Source organism: Crinia signifera, chromosome 3 (genome assembly GCF_055691185.1).
Source record: "Crinia signifera chromosome 3, ASM5569118v1, whole genome shotgun sequence".
Classification (NCBI taxonomy): Eukaryota; Metazoa; Chordata; class Amphibia; order Anura; family Myobatrachidae; genus Crinia; species Crinia signifera.
Window position 1 is genome coordinate 312,694,905 of NC_139219.1, and position 25,106 is coordinate 312,720,010.

Consider the following 25,106-nt stretch of genomic DNA (forward strand, 5'->3'; position numbering starts at 1 on the left):
GCGGACAGCTGTGAAACCCGCTTCGGGCTCGGTGGCTCGCTGCGCTCGACACACTTTCTATTCTCAACTCCACGCCGACGTGGATAGTGGGGGTATGAAAAGGTCGTAGGACGTACCGCCGCCCCGCGCGGGCTCGCTGCGCTCGCCACGCTTTCGGGTTGACGTTGATCGTGGGGTGGCGTTAACAATTGGGGTGGCCATTTCACACTTCAGGGTGCCTATTTGGCCTCTGTGGCCCATTTAACATTGTTTCCTATGGAAAAATCGGGTCAATTGAGGCATTGAACAGGAAAATCGGGTCAATTGAGACATTTAACATTGTTCCCTATGGGAAATCGCGGGCATCGCGTCGGTCACATCGCACCCGATTTTTTAGTGCATTCAATGCCCGCGATGGGCGCCCTTCTAGGTAAAGAGTACCTTTTCTTTTTACATACTCATTGGAGACACCCAAGCCTCGATGGTGACGTTACCGCCCCCTAAAGGATGTGAGAAATTGAGAACATTTTGGAAAAAGAGAATCTGCCAGCGCCCAGGGATTGTCAGTAACCCTTTTTTTCTCGTATACTTTACCTTTGTATTATTGGTGTGCCATACTACTGAGATTTTTTTCTAGGCAGTGGCAGCGCAAGGCTCCCCTTCAAAATTTCTGTTCCACCCCTGAGAATGGCCATTGGTGGGAACAATCAGTGGTGACATCGAATGTTGACAATGATGGCATGGAAATCTCTCACCATTGATGGATGTCTCTGGTGTGGGGAATGTGAAACAGCAGGCAATCAGGGAAAGAAGTGTGGCTTAGCTAGGATAAAAGAAAGACAAAACAATGCTGTCTAAATGCCGCCAATGGCTGAGAACCATTGGCTCTCCACCATTGATGGCAAAAATCATCATTCATCAATGTCAAACATAGATACCTGTTAAGCATCAATGATAGATGGCTATGCCTAATTTATAGGGCAGTATTCAATGAGGCTGATTTCGCAAAGGTATTATTGGCGATTTTGCTGTAAGGCGAATTTTTGACTAAAACGGTGAATCACCCTATTCAATGACGAGATGGCGAATACATTTCAAGGTTTTTTTCGCCATGATTCACCGAGTAGAAATCGCTATCTTTTTATGGTGAAGTGGAATGTGAACTTTTAAAATAAAGTGTTTTGTTTTTTATACTTGGTGTCAAAAAATCAGGAATTTTATTCTGTGAAGGGGCATGCTATTTTTATTCATGTCCTGTAAGCACATGAATATATATTTAATAAAAAAAAAAATATTTTAATTTTTTTTATTTTTTTACACGAGCAGCCAGCAGGGGGCCGGGAGCCGAGCCGCTCATTAGATATTCATATATTCACTGCACCGATCATTACATATGCACGATCGGGTGTAGTGAATATACCCGGTCCCCTGCTGGCACCCCCGAGGGGCAGCCTGTGCTGCCTGGCACCCGGGGAGCCCACCTCCCCCCCACAAACGTTTCTGGGGCAGGCAGGGAGACTTCCATCTCCCTGCCTGCTGCCGTCCTCAGGGCTCCCTGCGGCATCCGCTGCAGCAGTTAAAATTCGCCGGTCAGGGGCAGCGAGCCCCTGACTGATTGAATACTGGAGCCGGCGAGGCTCCGGAACGCGGCGGGCAGTGGCGAATGTGCAGCGAATCCTAAACAGGATTCGCTGCACGTCGTCATTTTTCTCATTGAATACTGCCCATAGTGGTAATTTGAATTTTATCTGTATTTTGTAGTGTACAGTATATTTGTCACTGTAATGCTCACTGTATTGTGTCATTGTTACTCGACCTCATGTATTGGACCCACATTGACCCAAATCAGTACAGTACCTATATATATATATATATATATATATATATATATATATATGTAAAAAATGCTGCGTCCATTTTTCTGGCAATTTTCCACCGCACTAAAAAGAAAAGGAAATAGCGCTAAGCCAATGAGGAGTTTTAAAATATATTGACATTTAATAGTGCACATATATAATAACATGAAAACATATGTGAAAATCAACATGAGAATTGTCCCAGCGCCACTGGTGATGGTAAAGGAAATTGGGATCCGCTGCTATAAATACCGCCATTCAGATCACATACATTGGGCACTTTCCTGTAGGTTAAAGCTGTTTGAGGTAGAATATATTTACTGATACAGGTCACCTGGAGATTTTTATATCCTTTTTAGCCTAGGATTGCACTGCAGCGATTATCCTCCTTTGGAGGTGAAAATGAAGCAGGTGTCCACTGTAGGCCTGAATATAGATGGAACAGTCCTCCAAAGTGGGGAGGCTGGTTGGATCCAAGTAAAGTGCATATAGGTGACAGTTGGGGCAAGTGGGTGCTCAGCCGCTGAAGCGTTTCGCTGTCATAAGGGAAAGCTTTCTCAAAGTTATGAAGCTGCTTGTCTGGTGAGAGACAAGCAGCTTCATATGTTTGAAAAAGTTGTCCCTTATGACAGCGAATGGCTGGCAACATGCTGATTGGTTGAAGTCTGGAGCTATCCACCAATAAGAGTGCTGACAGCCATTCTCTATGGAAGTGGAGAGATGGCGCAGGAGCACAGGAGGTGCGTGTTATGATTTTTATTTTTGTACTAGCGACCCGTCCCGGCTTTGCACGGAAGCACTAATTATCTATAGCCAGATGACTTCTGGTGGATGGATGGGGGCGGTCATGTGACAAAGTTTTAGGCAGATATCTATAGGTACAGTGCCGATGGTCAATCTGGTTCCGTTGCACAACTTTGTGCTTTAATAAGCATCACCGTGATCCAACCTTCGATGTTGATACGTGCGGTGGCATTCCGGGTGGTGCCAATGAATTAAAAATTTCAATCGGATAATTGACGGCTTGTGTCGATCGATTTGTATTTGACTGTTTTGCCAGGCAGTTTCAATTGAATTTGCTCATTGAGGTTGTTGACATCATCATTTTTTGGTGCCAAATTGCACGTTCACACAGCCAATCCGGATTTTTGTAGTTGGTTGTTAGATTCGGGAATACCTTGTCGACAACGGTTTGAATATTCAGTTGCATTTGACAGAAGTTCGGCGGGAACGAAATCTCATTCGTGGCACGAGTCAATTAATTGCCAAAGCCCCCCTTCCCCCCCAAAAAAAAATTTCTGTTGACCCGATCGCTACCAAAACTTTACAGGATCACCCGCTGGGCTAATCTGAAGATTGCCTGAAAATTTCATCAAAATCGGTCAGCCGTTTTGGAGTCCATAGGGAACATACACACATCAAAGGTCAACATGGGACAAGGTCGACAGGTCATTAGGTCGACACAAGCATTATGTCGACATGGTCTAGGTCGACAGTGGAAAGGTCGACAGGTTTTTTTTTCACTGTTTCTTGAGCCGACGTGCCCAAGCATGGCAAGCACATGTGTATTGTGGCCTGTAAGAAGCCAGTGTTGACTCTCGCTGAGTTTTTCATACTACGTCAGTTATACCCCTTTCACATCACCTCTAAATCCCCGGTTATTGCCGGTTTGCTGCCTGGTGCGGTGTGAAAGCACCAGACCTAATAACCCAGGTCGACCACCCGGCAAATTCGACTCGGGGATATAAGAAGGGTTAAACCAGGTCACCCTGTGTATAATGTGCGAAGCAGTATTTGGGGATTATTCTGGTTGATTTGCAAGACTGCAAATTCACAGCCTTGCGAGTCCACCAAACCCCCGGCTTGGCCGCCACCCGTTCGCAAGGGGCGATTCCCTCACAGGGCCTGCGAATGGATCCACCCACATCATTCGATGGCCGGGGAACATCGAATGATGGCGAAGGTGCACGCATATAACAGTGACTCTCAAGTCACTTACATATGCGTGGCCGCTCAGGAGGAAGTGGGCGGGCAGCTGGCATCTGGTGATGTTAGCTGGCCGCCCCCCCCCCCCCCCCCCCCCGCGGCATCGGGGCATTTGCATTAGGACGCCCAACATTCTCATGGGAACGCCTAATGAAAAACTGGGTGTCCCCATATGCAAATGGCCTGGGCCGCCGCCCCTCCACGCCCCCCCCCCCCCCCCCCCGCCCGCACACTGCAACCACCCTGTTCGCCGTGGCGCATGCACCCGGCATATGTGCAGAAATAACCCTGCGCATGCGAATATGCCCCATTGTGAATGAAGCGGACCGAACGAATGGACATGAATAAGGATCGGACCTGGAACGGAGGGAGAACGATGTGACTGTGGTATAACTGCGCCAGGAGATTCCGCACCAGTCATAAGTCTCCATTCTTATCATTAGCCAATCGGATGTTTCACACACATGTGCACAGAGCTAAAAGGGAAACCTCGTCCATTGTGCTTAATTAACTCCATCCACTGTGGTCAGACCCCCCCTGCAGAGTAAGAATTTGCAGAAGTATAATGGGGGAAGGGATTAAGCTCGGCCATTCATGTCCAAATGTACCATGCCGGCCTATAGACCTTACCAGGGAGAGGGACCAGTCTAGTCCTGTGCGCACACACACACACACAGCAGGCAAGGGAGGTCCCTTAACCCTTTCACTGCCCAACTTCCCGCACATGATAGGTGTAACGTGTACATGCAGGGCCGTGATAGGATCATCGTGCAGATATGCGTGATTACCTTATTCATAGAAGGTTTACATTTTATAGGGTCCTCTTTATTATTATTTCACTTCTTTTCCACGTTCGTGCACTTTTTCACGTTTTCTGTTTTCTGTAGTTTGTCACGTTTTTTTTGGGTAGTGTGGTCGACCCTTATGGGCCTTCCATTTCCCCAATGTGCCAAAGCTCTCGCCTTTTGGGGAGAGCTGCGGTCCCCCCGAGGACGACCCCGAGCCGCAAGGCGGAGGGAAGTCCACTGAGGGTCTCTCCAAACCTTCGGGTGCGGAGGACCCACCGTCCTAACCCTTCGGGGGTTGAGGAAAGAGGGTCTCTCTAAGCTTCGGCGAAGAGGACCCACCGTTCCCTATTTTCCCCTCTTCGGCCTTATGGTTGAGAGGGGTTAGGGGAAAAACGGGGCCCGTCTCCTCCGGGAGATAACCCCATGTTTAGGCACAGCACTGGTGGTAGGGAGCACACCTCGGGCTCCTGAGTTTCTTCAAACTCATGGGTCATTGGTCGTCCAACATACATTGGGTTGACCACTGAAGATTGGTCGACAGGGATTAGAGCAACATCTGAAATAGTTCCTGAAACAGGGTTGGAAGTCGACATAAGAATTAGTTCGACAATGGGAAGGTCGACAGTCAAAAAGTTGACATGAATTTTCTACGTTTTTTTTTTTACCCGAATGTCACAGCAGTCAACATTGTCACCTCTAAAGTGTAATATGTCCCCTCGTACGACTCGCTGCAATCGCCATGCTTCGGGCACGCTGTTTTATTCTCCCACCACGCCCTAGTGGATGGCAGGGCATCAAATACCGCCCTGTTGGCACATATATTAAAGTGACAGAATCATGTCGACCTTTTTACTGTTGACCTTCCATTGTAGACTTAATGCTTGTGTAGACCTTGTCACCCTGTCGATTTTAGCCATGTCAACCTTTTTTCAGGTGTCTCAACTAAGCCCTTTCGACCATCAATGGTCAAACCAATGCATGTTGACCTAAGTGGGGTTTACCTAGTGACCCGATCCCGTTGTCTAATGATAGATTTCCCATTTTGTGCACCCCACCCAAGTAGAACGCTGATTAGGAGGGTATTTAATGTGCGCCGATACTTACGACAGTCGGAAATATCGACACGCACCTATTCGATGCGCCCGTTTTCGGACGCATTGTCGCCCATGCAGATTCGACTGCATTGTCGAAAGCTAACGCTAAATTGTCAAATCTGCGCCGGGTTTCGCCAATCCGAAACATGATACATTGAATAGGTCTAATGCAGGGGCCCTCCAGCTGCATGGGCCCACCAGCTATTGTTGAACTACACATCCCAGCATGCACTGCTACAGTTTTGCTATTTGCCTATGCTAAAAATGTTGCAGGGCATGCTGGGATGTGTAGTTCAACAACAGCTGGAGGACCGAAGGTTCCCCATTCCTGGTCTAATGTATTCCTACAATGAATACTTCTTAATGGTTATGGTTTATTATTATTGTGTATTTATATAGCACCAGCATACACCATAGCGCACTACCTTAGTGTAACTGTTGACATTAGCGCTATGCCTTTCTTGGGACATTGTTGGCTAATATAGAAAAGATTATTATTATATTATTAATAATGTGAACTACAGAGCACAGCATGCTGGCCACATAGGCACTGTGAAAGATTCCCACATTCCATTCATGAGTTTGTCTGGGATGAGGCCGGGGCTAGGACCCAGCGGGGGTGTCTGCAGCTACAGGTAGATGTGAGCCTGCTACAATTTCAGCAGTCTCTCTTGTCTCTGATCCATTCATTGCCTCCCAAGGAAGGGGATTGAATGTTCCTCTGCCCTGAGCAATGGGACTAGCAGAGTGTGCGAGCAGGCACCGTCTATCCAGGAGGAAAAGATTGCTCTAAGTGGCGTACAAACCTGATGTGCGGATTTCTGAAGGATGGGATTCCGTGGCAAGCCCAACATTTCCTATGGTGCATTCGGGATATTTTACATCGCAGTATTAGGCAGCCTGGCGGCGACTTCATCTGAGTTCTCAGGTAGGAAAGCGCATGGGAACATGCCTAGCACTTCTGCAGCCAGGGATTCCCCCTCAGCACTCTGCTGGCAAGCCTTCCCCTTGTCTGACAGTTTAGCTTCTGACTCTGATTGCAAATCTCTGGTGCTGACCAGATAACTGTCTGCAGGGTGACCTGGCTGTAGTACAGAGATCTGGTTATTATACCCAGTGGTTTCTGTCTTCAGGGTGACCTGGCTGTAGTACAGAGATCTGGTGATTATACCCAGTGGTTTCTGTCTGCAGGGTGACCTGGCTGTAGTACAGAGATCTGGTTATTATAGATCTGGTTATTATACCCAGTGGTTTCTGTCTTCAGGGTGACCTGGCTGTAGTACAGAGATCTGGTGATTATACCCAGTGGTTTCTGTCTGCAGGGTGACCTGGCTGTAGTACAGAGATCTGGTGATTATACCCAGTGGTTTCTGTCTGCAGGGTGACCTGGCTGTAGTACAGAGATCTGGTGATTATACCCAGTGGTTTCTGTCTGCAGGGTTACCTGGCTGTAGTACAGAGATCTGGTTATTATACCCAGTGGTTCCTGTCTGCAGGGTGACCTGGCTGTAGTACAGAGATCTGGTTATTATACCCAGTGGTTTCTGTCTGCAGGGTGACCTGGCTGTAGTACAGAGATCTGGTGATTATACCCAGTGGTTTCTGTCTGCAGGGTGACCTGGCTGTAGTACAGAGATCTGGTGATTATACCCAGTGGTTCCTGTCTGCAGGGTGACCTGGCTGTAGTACAGAGATCTGGTTATTATACCCAGTGGTTTCTGTCTGCAGGGTGACCTGGCTGTAGTACAGAGATCTGGTGATTATACCCAGTGGTTTCTGTCTTCAGGGTTACCTGGCTGCTCTAGTACAGAGATCTGGTGATTATAGATCTGGTGATTATACCCAGTGGTTTCTGTCTGCAGGGTTACCTGGCTGTAGTACAGAGATCTGGTGATTATACCCAGTGGTTTCTGTCTGCTGATGAATGTTTGCGTTTACTCTGATTTGTCTGATAATGAGACGCTGTCTATAAGGGAACCAGGCGGGGATTTAAGCACGTGGCAGAGTATTTATACCAATTTGTGTGTTTTTTCACTATTTTCTAAAGATGCTTAGGGGCAAAATTACTAAAATGGGAGTTTTTTTGAAGATGGGATGTTGTCTATAGCCAATCAGATTATTATTACCATTTATGTATATAGCGCACACATATTCTGCAGCGCTGTACAGAGAATGTTTGAACAGTCACATCAGTCCCTGCCCCAATGGAGCTTACAATCTATATTCCCTACCACATGTACACACACACACAGACATTCTAGGGTTAATTTGTAGGGAGCCAATTAACCTGCCAGTATATTTTCAGATGAAACCGGAGTACCCGGAGTAAACCCACGCAAGCACGGGGAGAATATACAAACTCCGCACAGTTAGAGCCATGGTGAGAATGGAACCCATGACCTCAGCGCTGTGAGGCAGTAATGCTAACCATTACACCGTCCATGCTATTCTAATGTGCTTTCTAGTGTCTTCTAGAAGGTGCAATAAGTAGTAGAATCTGATTGGTTGCTATGGGAAACTACCCATCTTCAATAGAACTCCCATCTTAGTGTACCCCTTGTAGTGCAGTTACTTATTAATGCTGAAAGAGGCCAAGATTAAATGGGTGCCGGATGGCTCCCCGACAGTCGGGATTCCGACAGTCATTACTCCGACGTCGGAATCCCGACTGCTCCCTCGTCCACGACCCCCATAGAGTGAGAATAAAATAGGTGGAGAGCGCAGCTCGCCACCGTGCCCACAGCGTGGCGAGCGGAGCGAGCCCGCAAGGGGCTTCATTGTGCTCCCCCGCTGTGCAGTCGGGATTCCGACGTCGGAGAAATGACTGTCGGTGTGTCATACCACACCCTATTAAATAAGCGCTGTAGCATATATATGTATGTGTATATGTGTGTGTGTATATATATATATATATATATACACAGTATATATGTAGAGATGCGGCCTGGCACTCCCGTAGCCAATGTGTTTGTGCCCCGGTGCCCTCCGGACGAGATGTTATGTAAGAGCAATTAAACAGACAGCGGCACTCAGAGGAAACTTATCAAATGACGTGTAATATCAAGGTCACCACATAAAGGCAATACCAACATTTCGGGACACATTATATATATTATTGAAGCAATGACTGTTTTCCTTAAAGTAGACAAGAAAACCTGCGTCAAGCATTCTGTGGATTCCTCCACAGCTACAGTGTTTGCCATATATTCTAATTGTATGGGATGCTATGAAATGTGATGCTTGCCCGTGTCTGTGGGATGTATGTATGTATGTATGTGTGTGTGTGTGTGTGTGTGTGTGTGTGTATATATATCTCACTACACCCCTACATGCAGCTTTTGTTTATGATACACTGCTGTGCACCATTCGCTGTTTCAATTGTCAGAACATCTGGCTAATGTCCTAGATGGTTTCAAGAGAAAAAGTAGTGGTGTTGCCCTTAGCAACCTGTGAGATTCTAGCTTTCGTATATCTAGTATATGCTGTATTACTAATGTATTGGGGGGAAGGGGGGCTTGGATTTGTTTTGATTTTTAGGGATGAGTTTGGGGTGCCAGGGGCCCCCGTGTTTGAGGGGCATCATATTGTAACACTTTTACTTGTACACACAAGTACTTTGTTTTTTACTAAAGTGACACTTTCTAACACTGTAATCATAAGTACTATTGCTCTGTGCTCTGATTGGGTCATGTGTAAGGAATTGCTTCACTTATGTCACTTTTATACCATTATTATTTTGTTTAGTGTCAATAGTCAAAAAAGATCGACCACTGTGGTTCGACACATAAAAAAGGTTGACATGATCAAAGGGTCGAAGTGAAAAAGGTCAACATGAAAAAAATCAACATTTTGACCGTCGACCAATAGTGGTCAATCTTTTGACTGTCGGTCTAATGACCCACGCCCTATCCGATTGCTGTTTTGCATTTATTAGAATGATGTCTGGCGGTTCCGTGGTCTGTTCTGGGCAGCACTCTATATGTTTCATTTCCCTATGGGCCTGATTCAGACCAGGTTGCTAGGCAGCATATATTCGCCGCCGAAATCCCCTCGCATGTGACTGCCCGGCCCAAAAAAATCATTCAATGGTCTAGAACTGACTCTTATATTGACCGCTGATGGCAGAATTGGGGGCGGGGGCTGACATCATGTGATGTAAGCTGCGCATCCCGAGCAGGAAACCCAACACCTGCAGTCCCAGGAGAATGCCCAGCGTTTGCACATGCGCAATTCACTAACCCCCAACCATCGAATTCGGCCCCTTCTGAACAAGCCTGCATCAGGCTGCATATTCCTAGAAATGGTGCTTGTAGGACAGCTGCGTGTCATACCCCTTTTCCACTTGCAAAAATATCCCGGGTTTTTGCACGTGAACGCGCATCATCCCGGGATTTAGTGCAGTGTGAAAGGGTCTTCCCGTGTTCAGCTTTCCGGGATCTCTACCCAGGTCCTGACCTGGGTAGGACCCGGAATCGACACGGGATGCCGTCAGTGTGAATGGTCCCGATCGGCTACACGGGACTTTACGCTACCGCTATCGGGGAAGCCGCTTCCAGCAAGAAGCTGCCGACCTGCTGCAGGCTCCCCCGAGCACCCGCAGCCCTGCCCCGCGTACCCGCTGCACCCCGGCCAGGAGCAGGTTCCCCGGGGACTACTCGCTGGAGCCGCTCGCCTACCACCCCTACCCGGCGGATGGCTCACAGAAGGCGGCCTCCGCCTCTTCCTCCCCCGGGGGGGGGGGGGGAACACGAGAGCAAAACTTCCCCGAGATCGCACAGAAGTGACGGGAGAGTTCTCCCCCCACTCCCACTACAGCGACTCGGACGAGGCCAGCATAGGGGAAGTGCGTCCAGGGCACGAGCAGAGTGCAGCCCCCCGGTGTCTATTGGATCCACTTGCACTCCCGGGTCATACCCGGGAATGTGTGAATGGGGCTGTCCCGGGTCGATCCCGGGTCTGAATGCAATGTGAAATGATACATTCCCGGGTAGTGTCCCGGGAAGCATCCTGGAACACATTCCCGGGTATAACCCGGGACTGCAAGTGGAAAAGGGGTATCAGTAATCAGCGGACTTATTCCCTCTCTCTGTCTCTATTACATCACAGACAATGACATAATCATCCGCAGATGTTTGAAAAGTAAATAATGCAATCAAAGGTGGATTGTTAAACGTGCTGCAGAAGACTGTAACAGTGACTGTAATGTAGCTGAGTACTCATTGGCTCATTAATGGCTAAACCCCATCATTTTCCTAACTTTGTCTCTGTCTGAGTTTCTAAACTGTAATCTTGCATATTACGGTGTAATGCTAATTGAGGACAGACAAATCCCTGGAGACAGGGATCTTACAACAGTACTGGAGGAATCTTAAGGCCCCCATACGTTTGGCTGAGCTCCCCTGACAGTTTCCCTGGCGAGCTCAGTAAGATTTGGCACTTGATGTGCCTTTTTTTACATGTGATAAATCACATGCGATTTATCACATGTAAGCTCTGGGAGCTGCAGGCGGGGGCGTCAGAATTGACAAATCCTATTCAAAAGACTTGGCGGCCGCTGATTGGCTGAGAGAAATCTGTGAGCCAATCAGGGGCCTTCTATTCGGGCAGCCACCACCCAGTCTTTTGAATCAGATTTTTCAATTCTCCTATCGGATCGCCATCCACCGGATCCCACTCTCCGGACCCTGCTCCCCGCCTGCCGCACAGTATCATATGCAATACATTGCTGGTGCTTAACACCCACGATGTGCTGCGACGGCTGCACATAAGATTTATCGGTACTTATGTAGTATCTGGGCGTCCGATTTAGAAATCGGGTCGGATACGTAGCATCGCATCGCATGCGACCAAATCATATGCGATGCGATGCGATGGTCCCGATTTTTCCATAGGATTCAATGTTAAAATGGTCTGAGTCCATTTTAACATAGAATTCAATGGGAAAAAGGGGTCCTTTTCCTTTCCCACTATCCAAGTGGGCATGGAGTTGGATAAAAACCTGTAGCGAGCCACCGAGCCCGAAGCGTGGCGAGCGGACACAGAATACTTTTTAAGAAATCTGCGTTCGCTCGCCACGCTTCAGGCTCGGTGGCTCGCTACGTTCGCCACGCTTTATAAAATCAACTCTATACCCACTTGGATAGTGGGGAAATGAACAGGACCTTGTTAATATTGAATCCTATACAAAATCGCATCGCATGCGATATCGGATGCGATTCGATGCGATTTTGCCGAAAATCGCGTCGAATCGCATCTGATTGTATGCCTTAAGGTAAGGCATACAATCAGAAAATCGGCAGCCCAGATACTACATAAGTACCGATTTATCTTATGTGCAGCCCGTCTGACCTCCGTTCCGATCTGAACGGGTGTCATACAATTGCGCTTTGGGATGATTTCACCCAATTTCTTGTCTCGATCCGCCAGAACCGGGTGAATACGGGCCCAAACCGTGTAGTTTATAGGGGCCTTTAGAGCTCAGATTTCATAAGTTGAGTAATGATGTGTGTATGTTGTACTCTGTGTTGAGTTTGCATGTTCTACAGTGGCTCTTTTAGAGGTCCAATTATCTCTCAAAGGCCAAAGAGCTTAATTGGCTTCTCACTATAATTAGATTATAACCTACATCAGGAGAATTGATATAGGTTCTGAAGAAAACTCTCTTGTGAGAAAACTCTCTTGTCTCTTGGTCGACATGTGGTGAAAAACCACATGTCGACCTTTTGACTGTCAACTTGGCCATGTCGACCTAATGCTTGTGTCGACATAATGACATGTCGACCTTGACCCATGTCGACCTTGCTGCATGTCGACCTAGTGGTGTCGACCCAATGCTTCTCGACCTAGTTGTTGTAGACCGAATGATCCACACCCGCAGCAAGACCCTCATAGGAGATTGTGCAATGAGACCAACAAAGCCTATTATCCTCTCCGTAGGAATGTTATTTGTAAGTGAATTAACAGTTCCCAAGCATCACAACAACCTGCACTGGGCAGTGACCTCACTCACTCCGCTTGTGCAGCATTTGCATATTTCTGGGAGAATGGTCCTCAGCAGAAGGTACTTTCAAAGGGCCCAGAGTTTAGAATCCGGGATTTGTAAAGGATTGGATTTCGCAGGCTGGCGGTGAGGAGAGAGAGCGCCCTGCCTGGGACGCAGGACTCTATTCAACGCTGGTGCATTAAAGGAGTTTGTCCCAGGGTGCACAGCAACACAGACTGGTATAAACTGCAAAGTCCGGGCAGGCCCCATGGCAGACTGACTGACGCTCTGACCCGCATGTGATGCTGCGGAAACGTCCTGACAGAGCTTTAATATCCTGTTCACATAGGGGCATAGTTGCCTACCCGCCTGCATTCTGCAGGAGACTCCCTGACATAGCAGCACTCTCCCTCTCTCTCTCATTAGTCTAGCAATCTCCCTCATGTCACCTAGCCCACATTACACTGTTACATCATAGTTACCTACCCGCCTGCATTCTGCAGGAGACTCCCTGAAATAACAGCCATCTCCCTCTCTCCCTCATTAGTCTAGCAATCTCCCTCATGTCACCTAGCCCACAGTACACTGTTACATCATAGTTACCTCCCCTCCTGCATTCTGCAGGAGACTCCCTGACATAGCAGCAATCTCCCTCTCTCCCTCATTAGTCTAGCAATCTCCCTCATGTCACCTAGCCCACATTACACTGTTACATCATAGTTACCTCCCCTCCTGCATTCTGCAGGAGACTCCCTGACATAGCAGCAATCTCCCTCTCTCCCTCATTAGTCTAGCAATCTCCCTCATGTCACCTAGCCCACATTACACTGTTACCCATAGTTACCTCTCCTCCTGCATTCTGCAGGAGACTCCCTGATATAACAGCCATCTCCCTCTCTCCCTCATTAGTCTAGCAATCTCCCTCATGTCACCAAGCCCACAGTACACTGTTACATCATAGTTACCTCCCCTCCTGCATTCTGCAGGAGACTCCCTGACATAGCAGCAATCTCCCTCTCTCCCTCATTAGTCTAGCAATCTCCCTCATGTCACCTAGCCCACATTACACTGTTACATCATAGTTACCTCCCCTCCTGCATTCTGCAGGAGACTCCCTGACATAGCAGCAATCTCCCTCTCTCCCTCATTAGTCTATCAATCTCCCTCATGTCACCTAGCCCACATTACACTGTTACCCATAGTTACCTCTCCTCCTGCATTCTGCAGGAGACTCCCTGATATAGCAGCAATCTCCCTCTCTCCCTCATTAGTCTAGCAATCTCCCTCATGTCACCTAGCCCACATTACACTGTTACATCATAGTTACCTCCCCTCCTGCATTCTGCAGGAGACTCCCTGAAATAGCAGCAATCTCCCTCTCCCCCTCATTAGTCTAGCTATCTCCCTCATGTCACCTAGCCCACATTACACTGTTACCCATAGTTGCCTCTCCTCCTGCATTCTGCAGGAGACTCCCTGACATAGCAGCAATCTCCCTCTCTCCCTCATTAGTCTACCAATCTCCCTCATGTCACCTAGCCCACATTACACTGTTACATCATAGTTACCTCCCCTCCTGCATTCTGCAGGAGACTCCATGACATAGCAGCAATCTCCCTCTAGACTATTATTACTTAGACAAAATTGCTTATTCAAAATCTCCAGTGCATCTAGCCAAAATCTCTCAAAAGTCAGAATGGGCCATTAGCCAATATCTCACCATGTGTATGGGGCTTAAGTCATTTTAAAAGTTTCCTCTCATATATAGCAGTCCACACCCACAATTCTAGGTGCCACATTCACAGTCTCTTTTTACAATCTCTTGATATATGGAACTAGACACGCTCTTTGGGTGGAGCATGACACGTCCCCTCAATGAGGCGCTGTGTAAAATTATATACCAACTATAATCTCCCTGAAACTAGTTTTCAAAAGTAGGTAAGTAGGCATCTATTCCATATATAGTCATCCTGAGTCTCCCAGAGGAAGTTACAGCTGTACAGTTGCTGGCTTATAACACATACTGCTGCTATATACAGGAGGCGTGGGGTTCCCCTAAGGGTGACCAGAGGGGGAACTACTATTGCCATGCCCACATAGTGATGAAAAATGGGGGTGTGGCCTACAGCCATGGCAACCAGCAAAGCCACGCCCCTATGGCATAGGCCACGCCCTGATTTCAGAAATGAAAATGTTTAGAGGTATGCCATTGATGCAACAGGTGCATTGCACCGGGCGCCTAAGGACTAAAGGGCCCACCGCTGATACTTGCTTTTTCCAATATAGGACGGCTGTCGCAGTCACCAACACTGCATCAATCGGCCGTGTCTGATAAGGTTTCTCTAGACAAAAGATGTCTCCTGTGCCATTTGCACATCTTCTCAGATCCACTGTTACCAAACCCGCATCACTGACCCGATACGCATCCAGCGCTGAACCAGGCCCTGAGTGACTGCTTGCTATGGCATATAGAATCTTGATTGCCCATGTGCCAGCTCTTATAGAAGGTAACCAATGTATTTCCTGAAACATTGACATTAAACGATTTTACTCATCCAAATTCTATTCGAATTTTTCACAAAACCTTGAAAAAAGGAAAATCCGCTGTTTTTGCCTTCACAAAAAGTAGCAATTTATAACTTGTCCTGTAGATATGAGGGGGCTGGTTTATCAATTAGTATGATCATATGCAACAGCTCCCAACTGTTATTTTTCAAACACATGATAGTTGGGAGCTGATTCTCTGGGGCACTATTAGTCATAGGCAGTGAGTTTAAAAAAAAAAAATTAATTTGTTGATAAATCAGCCCCTAAATATTAGACAAACTTTATCTTGCTATCAGTAATATGATTGGCAGACACCGATATCGGCCTCTCCTGCGCCTGAAATGGCTGATAACAGAAAACAATAGCTTGTACTCCTCTGCATAACGAATGTCATTTTAAGTATTGTTACACAAATGCTCCTCAGATGGGTTATCATGTGCACAGCCTTGTAGCAGAGTCTTATCTGAGTGCAACTGAGTCATTTCCTTATTGCATTCCATCCCTGAAATGATTATTAAAAGGCATATTTGCTAACTTTATTTATTCCCCTCATGGGGAACCAGGTGTAGGATGTCATTTCTGAGTGGTGGGTTGACGCTGGCATCCTGGTGGCTTCCTTACAAGGTACAATGGCGCAAATCACTATGCCGCACAGAGGAAGTCAGGCCGCAATGATGCCATTTGCCCCGAATGTAGGCATTGTCCTATTATTCTTCTATATTTTAATGCAGAATTTAAAGAGGCAAATTCATAGGTTGGTTTTGCCTTTTTATTTTAAATTGCCATTACATTTGTATCAACAAGTTAATATGGCTCCCCGTGTTTATCGGGCAACTTGCAGGTGGCGGTTCTTCAGTCTCCAATCTAAAGGGGCGCTACTGGGGAGTCATGTGAGAGTGGCATTACTATTTTGGGCATGTGAATAAGTTACACTACTATGTGGTGCAATATGAATCATGAACACTACATGCCTTGTAATGCGAATAAGATAGTGCAACTGCTTGGCATAATTTGAATTGGTTGTACTATTGTATGACCATGCCCCTTCCTTGTGAGACCACACCCCTTTTATGCATTCTATCCCTATGTTACATATGGGCAGGCGCACATTTATCGTTTGCAAGGGGGCAGCGAACACCCTAGCACCTGTTCTGTGTATTTGTATACGACAGTGGATAATCTAGAAAGCAATCACAGTCTTTCGATTTGCTGAAGAAAATTCAGACTGCACAAATTACCATTTTAAAACGGTAAAAAACACGCAAAATAACGGGTAAAAAGTGCAGTCTGAAAGGGGCTTAAGTGAATATATCACACATATAATATATACTGAAGTCATGGGTTCAATTCCCCCCATGGCCCTAACTGTGCAGAGTTTTTGTGTTCTCCCCTTGCGTGGGTTTCCTTTGTGTACTTCGGTTTCCTCCCACAATCCAAAAATATACTGGTAGGTTAATTGGTGCCCAACACAATTAACCCTAGAATGTCTGTGAGTGCGTTTACATGTGGTAGGGAACATAGGGCCAGATTCTCTAAGCTTCAAAAGTGATAAAATGGAGAGTGATAAACAGCCAGCCAATCAGCTCCTACCTGCCATGTCACAGGCTGTGTTTGAAAAAAGTCAGACAGGAGCTGATTGGCTGGCTGTTTATCACTCTCCATTTTATCACTTTTGAAGCTTAGAGAATCTGGCCCATAGATCACTGGGGCAGGGACTGATGGGAGTGTTCATATATTCTTTGTAAAGCGCTGCGGAATATGTGTGCACTATATAAATAACCGGTAATAAATAATATATATACACAATTGTATTCTACTGAGCCCGGACTATGGTGCTCTGCATCCGTTTTACGGCTTGCCTTTATCTCTCCTATAATGTATCACAAGACTAGATGACCCGCATTGTCCTGCCTGTCATGCGGATGACCACTGAGCTGTGGGTTGCACTGTCAGAAGCTGCCTTTGATCTCCCAGGAACAGAACAGGAGAGCATCTCCTCCGAGTGAGGAAGCCGATGAAAGACGTTAGGGAATGTGCTTTTGCCAAGCTGTCTGTAAACAGAATGCTGCGTCCCTGGAATGGGAATTTGTCTTTTTTTCTGCAGATCATTTGCTAGGTCCAAATGATTACAGTCGTTCCCACCACGTTGCCTCTATGGTTTGGAGTTACATGCAGGTCCACAGCGTTACCATTAACATTGTTTATTTGTAAGATGCTTACTGGAAAAATCAGCTCAGGCAGGGCTTAAAGTGGTCCGGAGAGGGGGTGGAACTCATTTCCCCTGCCACTCCTGCAACCCCCTCACTCCCCCACTGAGCCAGTGCCCTACCTCCCATACTTTATAAAGGGACAGTGGCCTCACAATAGTACCCCCAATTCAAATTATGCCACACAGTAGCAGAATCATATTCACATTATACATGGAGTGACCCTGATTCATATTGCACCACAAAGTAGAGCACCTAATTCATGTTATGGCACACAATAGTGCCCCTTTTTCAAGTTACACTACACAGTAGTATTACTAATACATGTATGCCGAACAGTAGTGTCCCTTACAAATAATACTAAGAGTTGTATTGCTTATATATGCATAATGCCCGCAGCAGTAGTACCCTTTACACAAAATGTCACCAGTAAGTGCCCTTTATAGTTACACATATCTATCTCTGTCCCTTTAGCTGCTTTCTCTCCTATCTTCTTCACGTCAGTTCCTGGGATCAGGCATTTCTGTTGTAATCACTGTGCATGGCTGTGAAGGAGGTGGAACTGAGTTCCCCCTACCATTACAGTTGGTGGAACTGAGTTCCACCCAGTCCCCCACCCCTGAGCTCAGGCATTTAAATGTTTGGCTGATAAGCTTTATCAAAGGCCACCTGGAGTGGCGAAACGCGTCAGGGAGCTACTGGGGAACCCATCCCCCCCTGCTTTTACGTCTACCCTACTGGATTGCAGCCCGAACCATTCCCTGGATTTCAAATACCACCCAAGGATACTGTCTCCTCGTGTCTCCACTAAAAGGACCAGCTCTCGGTAATATACCTACTAACATCTTTCCTGGGAGCATCCGAGTATATTGCAAACACTCCACCATCGGTAATTTGTGCCAACTTGGGCCGATAAGTGGACACTCGGACGAGGATATTCCATACCCAACAGGGTGGTAACTATATATGTTTTGATCAATTCAATCCTAGGGATATATAGGAACGGACTCTCCAGCCATATTTCATTTGCAGGGGGACCCCCATAATTTTATACCCACCCACCATTCAATTTTTATTCTACAAACCCCAGTTTTTTTATTAGTGTACCTATTATTATTATGTATACATGTATTGTTATTAAATAAATTGTTTAATCTATTCTCAAAACTATTGCGCTGTTCAAATTCCTTCAATTTCTTCCCATTTTTCACGGGACTAACTACCCCGTCTATCGAACAGCTGCAGGTTAAGCCCACTTGTGACACTGCGCCCCCGAGTTCTGATCCCTAGGGGACAGTCCTACTACATTTTTCCTCCACTGGGGCAGGGACTGATGTGAATGTTCAAATATTCTCTGTAGAGCGCTGCGGAATCTGTGTGCGCTATATAAGAAACTGTTAATGAATAAAGGAATGCATTGCGTTATTACGTGATTTTGCCGGTCTGTAGAGGTAACCGTTTTGAAGTGAAGATACATTACCGCGTGCTTGCCAGTGTAGGAGCGCTGCTATTGCAGGAGAGGGATGGGGTCAGTCATGTGAGAAGACATTCATATTGGATGTCCTTTGACTGGAATTCATTCTTGGGAATTGTAGAAAAACTCCCAGACACTCGACACCAACTGGTTCCAAACCAATGATTGTAAGTTCCCATTATTTATGATTTGTGGGGCAGAAGTTGAAGGCGATCCGTGAAGGAACTTGCTAGATTAGTCTTATTAACATGAAGTGACATCCTATAATGGGAACATCCTTACAGTAGCCCCCATTGTTCGTGTATATGATAACCCCAATGAACTAAAGGCCAATTCTACTCCTATATTTCCATGCATTGTAGCCCTGACTGGCTCTATGACAATTTGTCAACTTGATTCATTATTTTGCTGCTTTATTGTTGAAATGAAAATGTCAAAGGTGAAGCTTGTTTGAGGCACGAAGTAGTATATTTATTATAGAACTGCAGTAATTGCGTTGCTTTTCAGCACTTATCGCCGCTGTACCCTTGTAAAACATCGGTCCTCCCTCTTCCACAATGATATTACCAGAAGTAATGTGCACATTAACAGCTGAGGTATGAATGGCAATTGTTGCTTATCCCAGGTGTATTATATACTGGGCAGTGGACCAATCAGAGTTGGTGGCAGGGATTTGCAAGTTGTGACAGGGGCGGAGCTAGGCTGGGTGTGGACACCAGAGGGGAAAAAACATTTGTGATCTGTGCATCAATGGCAAAACCAAATAACTGTTAACCATTGATGGCTGGTAACTATCGATGGCTGGTAACTATCGATGGCCAGTGGTCATCTCTGAGCTAAGATCTTTCAGTGCATATAGGCTGTTGATTCTGCTTCTCTGGTGACACCAGACCCCATAAAAGGAATGCCATCTTGAGATGATTAATCTCTGCTTCATAATTAGGGTTTCTTGATTTGAAGAGAAGTACAACATTGTTGCAATAAAGTAACAATGGACAGTAGTCATGGCTGCTGGCAATGTTCCATTGTGGTCAATAGAATGGGAGGCTGGGATGATGAACAGGGTACACACTGAAGTAATGTACCCCAATGGGCCAACATATCGGACCTTGGGTACACAATGGGCGATGTCAATGAATGATGGAACGATCGCTGTTCTATCGTTCAGTAGCATACATAATATCGTCAACGATATTGTAAGGTTTGATGTGCATCATGTGACGTCAGGCGCCCGCCCCCAGCAGCCATTGGCCCACCTGCATTCCCAGCATTTTCATGGGGACATCCCGGCCCTACCTCCCCGCAGCGGATGGCCTGGCGAGTGTGTAACTCGATAAAGGCGTTCGGTGCTGGGGTCTGCACATGCCCAAAAATGCCCATGTACAAACGCCGAAAATCAGGGCTGGGGATGAATTTGGATCGCAACGAGCGATACTGAATCGGCCCCATTGCACTAAAATAGGTTCTAGAGATCGAGTCTGTTGTATTATGGTTTGAATCCAGGTAAGGTTTTTTGCCTTTATGCATAAATAAATACACGGAAGTGTCGGCTGCCTAGGACATAAGCCGGACGCTAACTGTGCGTCCGCCCGTGTGACTCAGTAAATGGGAACCCTGTGGCACAGACCTGCAGGCCGTAGGAAGTTACTTCCTCACTTCACGCGGTGTGAACATTTTATGCGTCCTAATAGGCACCTTTCATTGTCCCCCCTCGGGTGCTAATTGGTTTTCTCTGTTTATCTGAGCTGATATGGGCTAGTTTGGGAATGGGAATCTTTCCCTTGTAGGTCAACTCTTTTCAGACAGTTATAATGGCAATTAGCTTGACAAGTCCATTCACAGACTTATCAAGGACATCTATATGCTAACACATAGTGAATGATGCTTAAATAGACTTTAATGTGGAGGTGGGACATGGTAATGGGCTTGGTAATGAGAGAAATGAGGTCTATTCTAGCAGGGTTCAGGGCACAGACAATGTGGTGGCTACGAAAAGGAGGATTAGCATCGGAGAAGTTCCCCAGCTGAGATGCAGTGATGAGGTGCGTAAGCTTCCATCGCTGGAAGCCGGGGGCGGGCCGAGGGCTGGCTGGTAGCAAATCAAAGGCCATTTGTTTGAAAACGTTCAAATATCAAACAGAAACTGTGTATAATAAAATGATTAGGCTGTAGCAAGACTACTGTGTATGGCAGCCGGCTGTTCTGCCGTGAATAAATCTATGTTCACCTGAGGCAAGAGGCGTGTCATGGTGAAGCAGCATTTATGGGCAATTGCCCATAGCAACCAATCAGATTCTACTTATTTATTTAGCACCTTCTAGAACAGGGGTGGGCTATAAGCGGCCCTCCAGCTGTTGATAAACTACACATCCCAGCATGCCTTGCATCAGTTACAGCATGGCCAAATAGCTAAACTAAGGCAAGGCATGCTGGGATGTGTAGTTCATCAACAGCTGGAGGGGCGATTGCCGCCCACCCATGTACTAGAAGATGACAGAGATAATAGAATCCGACTGGTTGCCCATAGCAACATTCCATCTTCAGTAGCACTTAGTACATTTACCCCATGTATCTAGGGCATACTCTCCAACATGACCCATTCCATTAGGTACAAAATGCTCTGTTCCTGGACTTCGCTGCCGGTGGCAGTTGCAGAGTTTGGGCTCCAGCACAGTCCAATATTCAAAAAGGGGAGCCATATCTAATGCCACTCCAAACATCACTGTCCTGGACTCACTGACAGTTGATGTGACCCCCCTCTTTGAATTTTGGACTGTGCTGGAGTCCAACCTCTGTAACTGCCACTGGCAGGGAAGTCCAGGAACAGAGCATTTTGTACCTAATGGAATGGGTCATGTTGGAGGGTCCAAAATCGTAAACCCAACTGTCTGAAGCACGACAGGGGGGGCGAGCGCATTCAAACCCCTTGCGGGCTCGCATTAGATTCTTATTGCAGATCAACCTACTGATAAAGTGAAGTAAACTCTGTCTCCAGCACACGTATGTTACATACCCTCCAACATGACCCATTCCATTAGGTACAAAATGCTCTGTTCCTGGACTTCCCTGCCAGTGGCAGTTACAGATGTGAGCCTGCAGCACAGTCCAATATTCAAAAAGGGGAGCCACACCAGCTGCCATCCCAAACATCACTGAGAGTTGATGTGACCCCCCCCCCCCCTCTTTGAATATTGGACTGTGCTGTAGGCTCACATCTGTAACTGTCACTGGCAGGGAAGTCCAGGAACAGAGCATTTTGTACCTAATGGGATGGGTCATGTTGGAGGGTATGATGTTACTCTGTCAATGTTAGAATGCAGCAACTCCCCCCTGGTTACTAAGCCTCACGGTATGAGTGAGTTCAGCTTGTGCCCTGTTCTGCTTTCTCCCTACGCGCACCGGTGTGGGTGCTGGGCAGATCCTCACCTGCCTGTCACCGGTGATTGAGTGGGGATGTTGGCTTATTAGCGAGCTGCCTGCAACCCTCCGAACATGTTTGCTCATGTCACGTATTAATCTTGCTGAGCTTTGCATGTGTAAATACTTCACTAATCTGGATCAGTATAGCATCACTTGCTGGACGTGTGGGTGACGTGGATCACGTGACTATGGCCTCTTTGTTACCGGACTGCCTGTCTGAACTGCAACATGGTTGTTTCTTCAATTACATCTTTAATTTTGAGGAGGGGGCTATGCAGCGCTAGGTTATTAATCTGCCCCTTTTATAGCCATGCAATGCAATTTTATTACCAAAGCAGAACATCAACATGGCACCAACGCGTCCTGTGCTTACCCCCCCCCCTTCCCGGATGGTGCTCACCTCACAACACAGAGGGCGTGTGGTTGGCTCCCATTACCTCTGCTCACTAGGTGATGCTCATAGCATCTTACAGAATGATGCTCCAAGAAGCACACAGGGGGTTATTTTGGTTCACTCCTTCTGGCAAATTCCTTCTTAGATGGACAAAACCATGTGCACTGCAGGGGGGCAGATGTAACTTGTGCAGAGAGAATTAGATTTGGGTGGGGTTCTACTTCAAAGTGAGATCTATATTGCAGTGTAGAAATAAAGCCGTCAGTATTTTCCCTGCACAGAAACAAAATAACTCACCCAAATCTCTCTGCACATTTTACATCTGCCCCCCTGCAGTGCACACGATTTTGTCCATCTAAGAAGGAATTTGCCTAGAAGGAGTGAACCAAAATACCCCCCACAGTGCAGGAGCCTTGGGCCAGTGAAGGGTGTAGTCTGTATCTTAGGGCAGGTACAGCTGGTACCACGCCCCCCACTTACTCCCTCAAACATCAGAGTAGTGTACCTCTTTAGGTGCTGAGGACAAATCCCTGCCTCCCCCAGGAAGCCCTGCCTATCACACAGCCACACGGAACGCTGACTGGGAGGAGCTGCATGCTGCCTCTGCAGCTAGCTCCCCTTGCTGTCAGCCCAGCGGCATCCTGCCATAGGCTGTCATTAAAATCGGGCAGCTCGGCGGGCAGCGGGGTTTCTAGGTACTCGTAAACCCCCCTGGGATGCGTAATACTTGTGAAGTAATGCGCGTCCCCTCGCGGGGCTCGCCACACTATATAAAAACAACTCCACACTGACGTGGATAGTGGAGGTATGAAAAGGTCGGAGGACGCATACCGCCGCCCCACGCGGGCTCGCTGCGCTCGCCACGCTTCAGGTTGGGGTTGATAGTGGGGTGGCGTTAACAATGGGGGGGGGGGGGCATTTAACATTGTCAGTACCCATCAGGGTGGGTGTACAATGTAAAATCGGATATAATCGCGTCTCATCGCATCGCATCTGATCATATGGCATGGCATGCGATGCGACGCAATTTTGTGGTTGTACAATGCCCTGCGATGGAAATCGGGGGCGCCGTGATAATACACAAGTACCGTGTCTTTTGCTGTCACCATGGTGTAACACCATGCATGTGTCTGAACAAGGACTGGGACACCCACTTTGTTCATCTTTGCTGATAGTTACCAAGTGGTTGATGTTTTTCAGCTTCTAATGCATCCAAGTAGCTATAAAGTATTGTACTGCATCCACAAATCGAGCGATTATCGAATGTCTGCACGTGAATTCCATATAATTAGTAAACAAAAATTCATACTGTATGTATCATAAACGCAGTTGCGATTAGTGATCCATTCGCAATTTACTTGGGGCTGGTCTTTTTCTGTCTTGGCGGTGGCTATCTAGTTGTGGTCATTTGTGGCAGTACTGGTTGAGGCACATGGTCAGATAAATGTATTGGGTATTTCTGGGTGTGGCTATGCTGATGTATGCTGTATAGGTGGCCTTCCCCAGTACAGACTCCCACCACTACAGTCCATTATGAATGCAGCTGCGAGGCTAATCTTCCTAGCCAGACGTTCATCGTAGGCAAAGCTACTCTGTCAGTCACTTCATTGGTTACCGGTATTCTACCGTATTCAATACAAAATTATTTTACTTACGCACAAAGCCATAAACCAAACTACACCAACATACATATCTTCTCTTATCTCAATATATCATCCAACACGACCTCTACGCTCCTCCCAAGATCTGCGTCTCTCATCCACACTCATTACTGGCTCCCATTCCCGATTGCAGGACTTTCTTCGGGCTGCACCCACTCTGTGGAATGCCCTCCCAAGCACAATAAGACACTCCCTCCAGTCTCCAAACCTATAAGCGTTCCCTAAAAACTCATCTCTTCAGGCAGCTTATCATATTCCAGAACCAGCCACTTAACCTTCATATACTATTCCTATCTAATCACATCCCCACTGTACAGTCCACACATATCCACTCTCATTCTTTTTCACATTTTCCATCATCCTGACCCATGGCCAAGTTGCTGGGTCACCGTATCATACAGCACACCAGGAACCTTTGCAGTCTGGTGGAACTAATGCCTATTTCCTTATAGATTGTAAGCTTGCGAGCAGGGCCCTCATACCTTTGACTGTATGTAAATACCCAGTTTGTTGTATCACTGTCTCCTATTGTAAAGTGCAACGGAATATGCTGCGCTATATAAGAAACTGTAACGGAATCTGCTGCGCTATATAAGACACTGTAGCGGAATCTGCTGCGCTATATAAGACGCTGTAACGGAATCTGCTGCGCTATATAAGACACTGTGGCGGAATCTGCTGCGCTATATAAGACACTGTAACGGAATCTGCTGCGCTA

General features: G+C 46.9%; 1 protein-coding gene across 3 annotated transcripts in view; it reads left to right on the forward strand.

Annotated features, from left to right (window-relative positions):
• Nucleotides 1-25,106, forward strand: part of EVA1A (eva-1 homolog A, regulator of programmed cell death) — a 313,736-nt gene that overhangs the window by 31,639 nt on the left and 256,991 nt on the right. Inside the window, exon 1 of one of the 3 annotated variants that reach the window (XM_083178646.1) lies at nt 6,438-6,631. The exons of the other annotated variants lie outside the window; for them this stretch is intronic. Within the exon in view, the coding sequence (XP_083034772.1) occupies nt 6,532-6,631 (100 nt within the window). The 5' untranslated portion in view covers nt 6,438-6,531. Of the gene's footprint in view, nt 1-6,437; nt 6,632-25,106 lie in introns of those variants that run through there. 3 annotated transcript variants of the gene reach the window in all.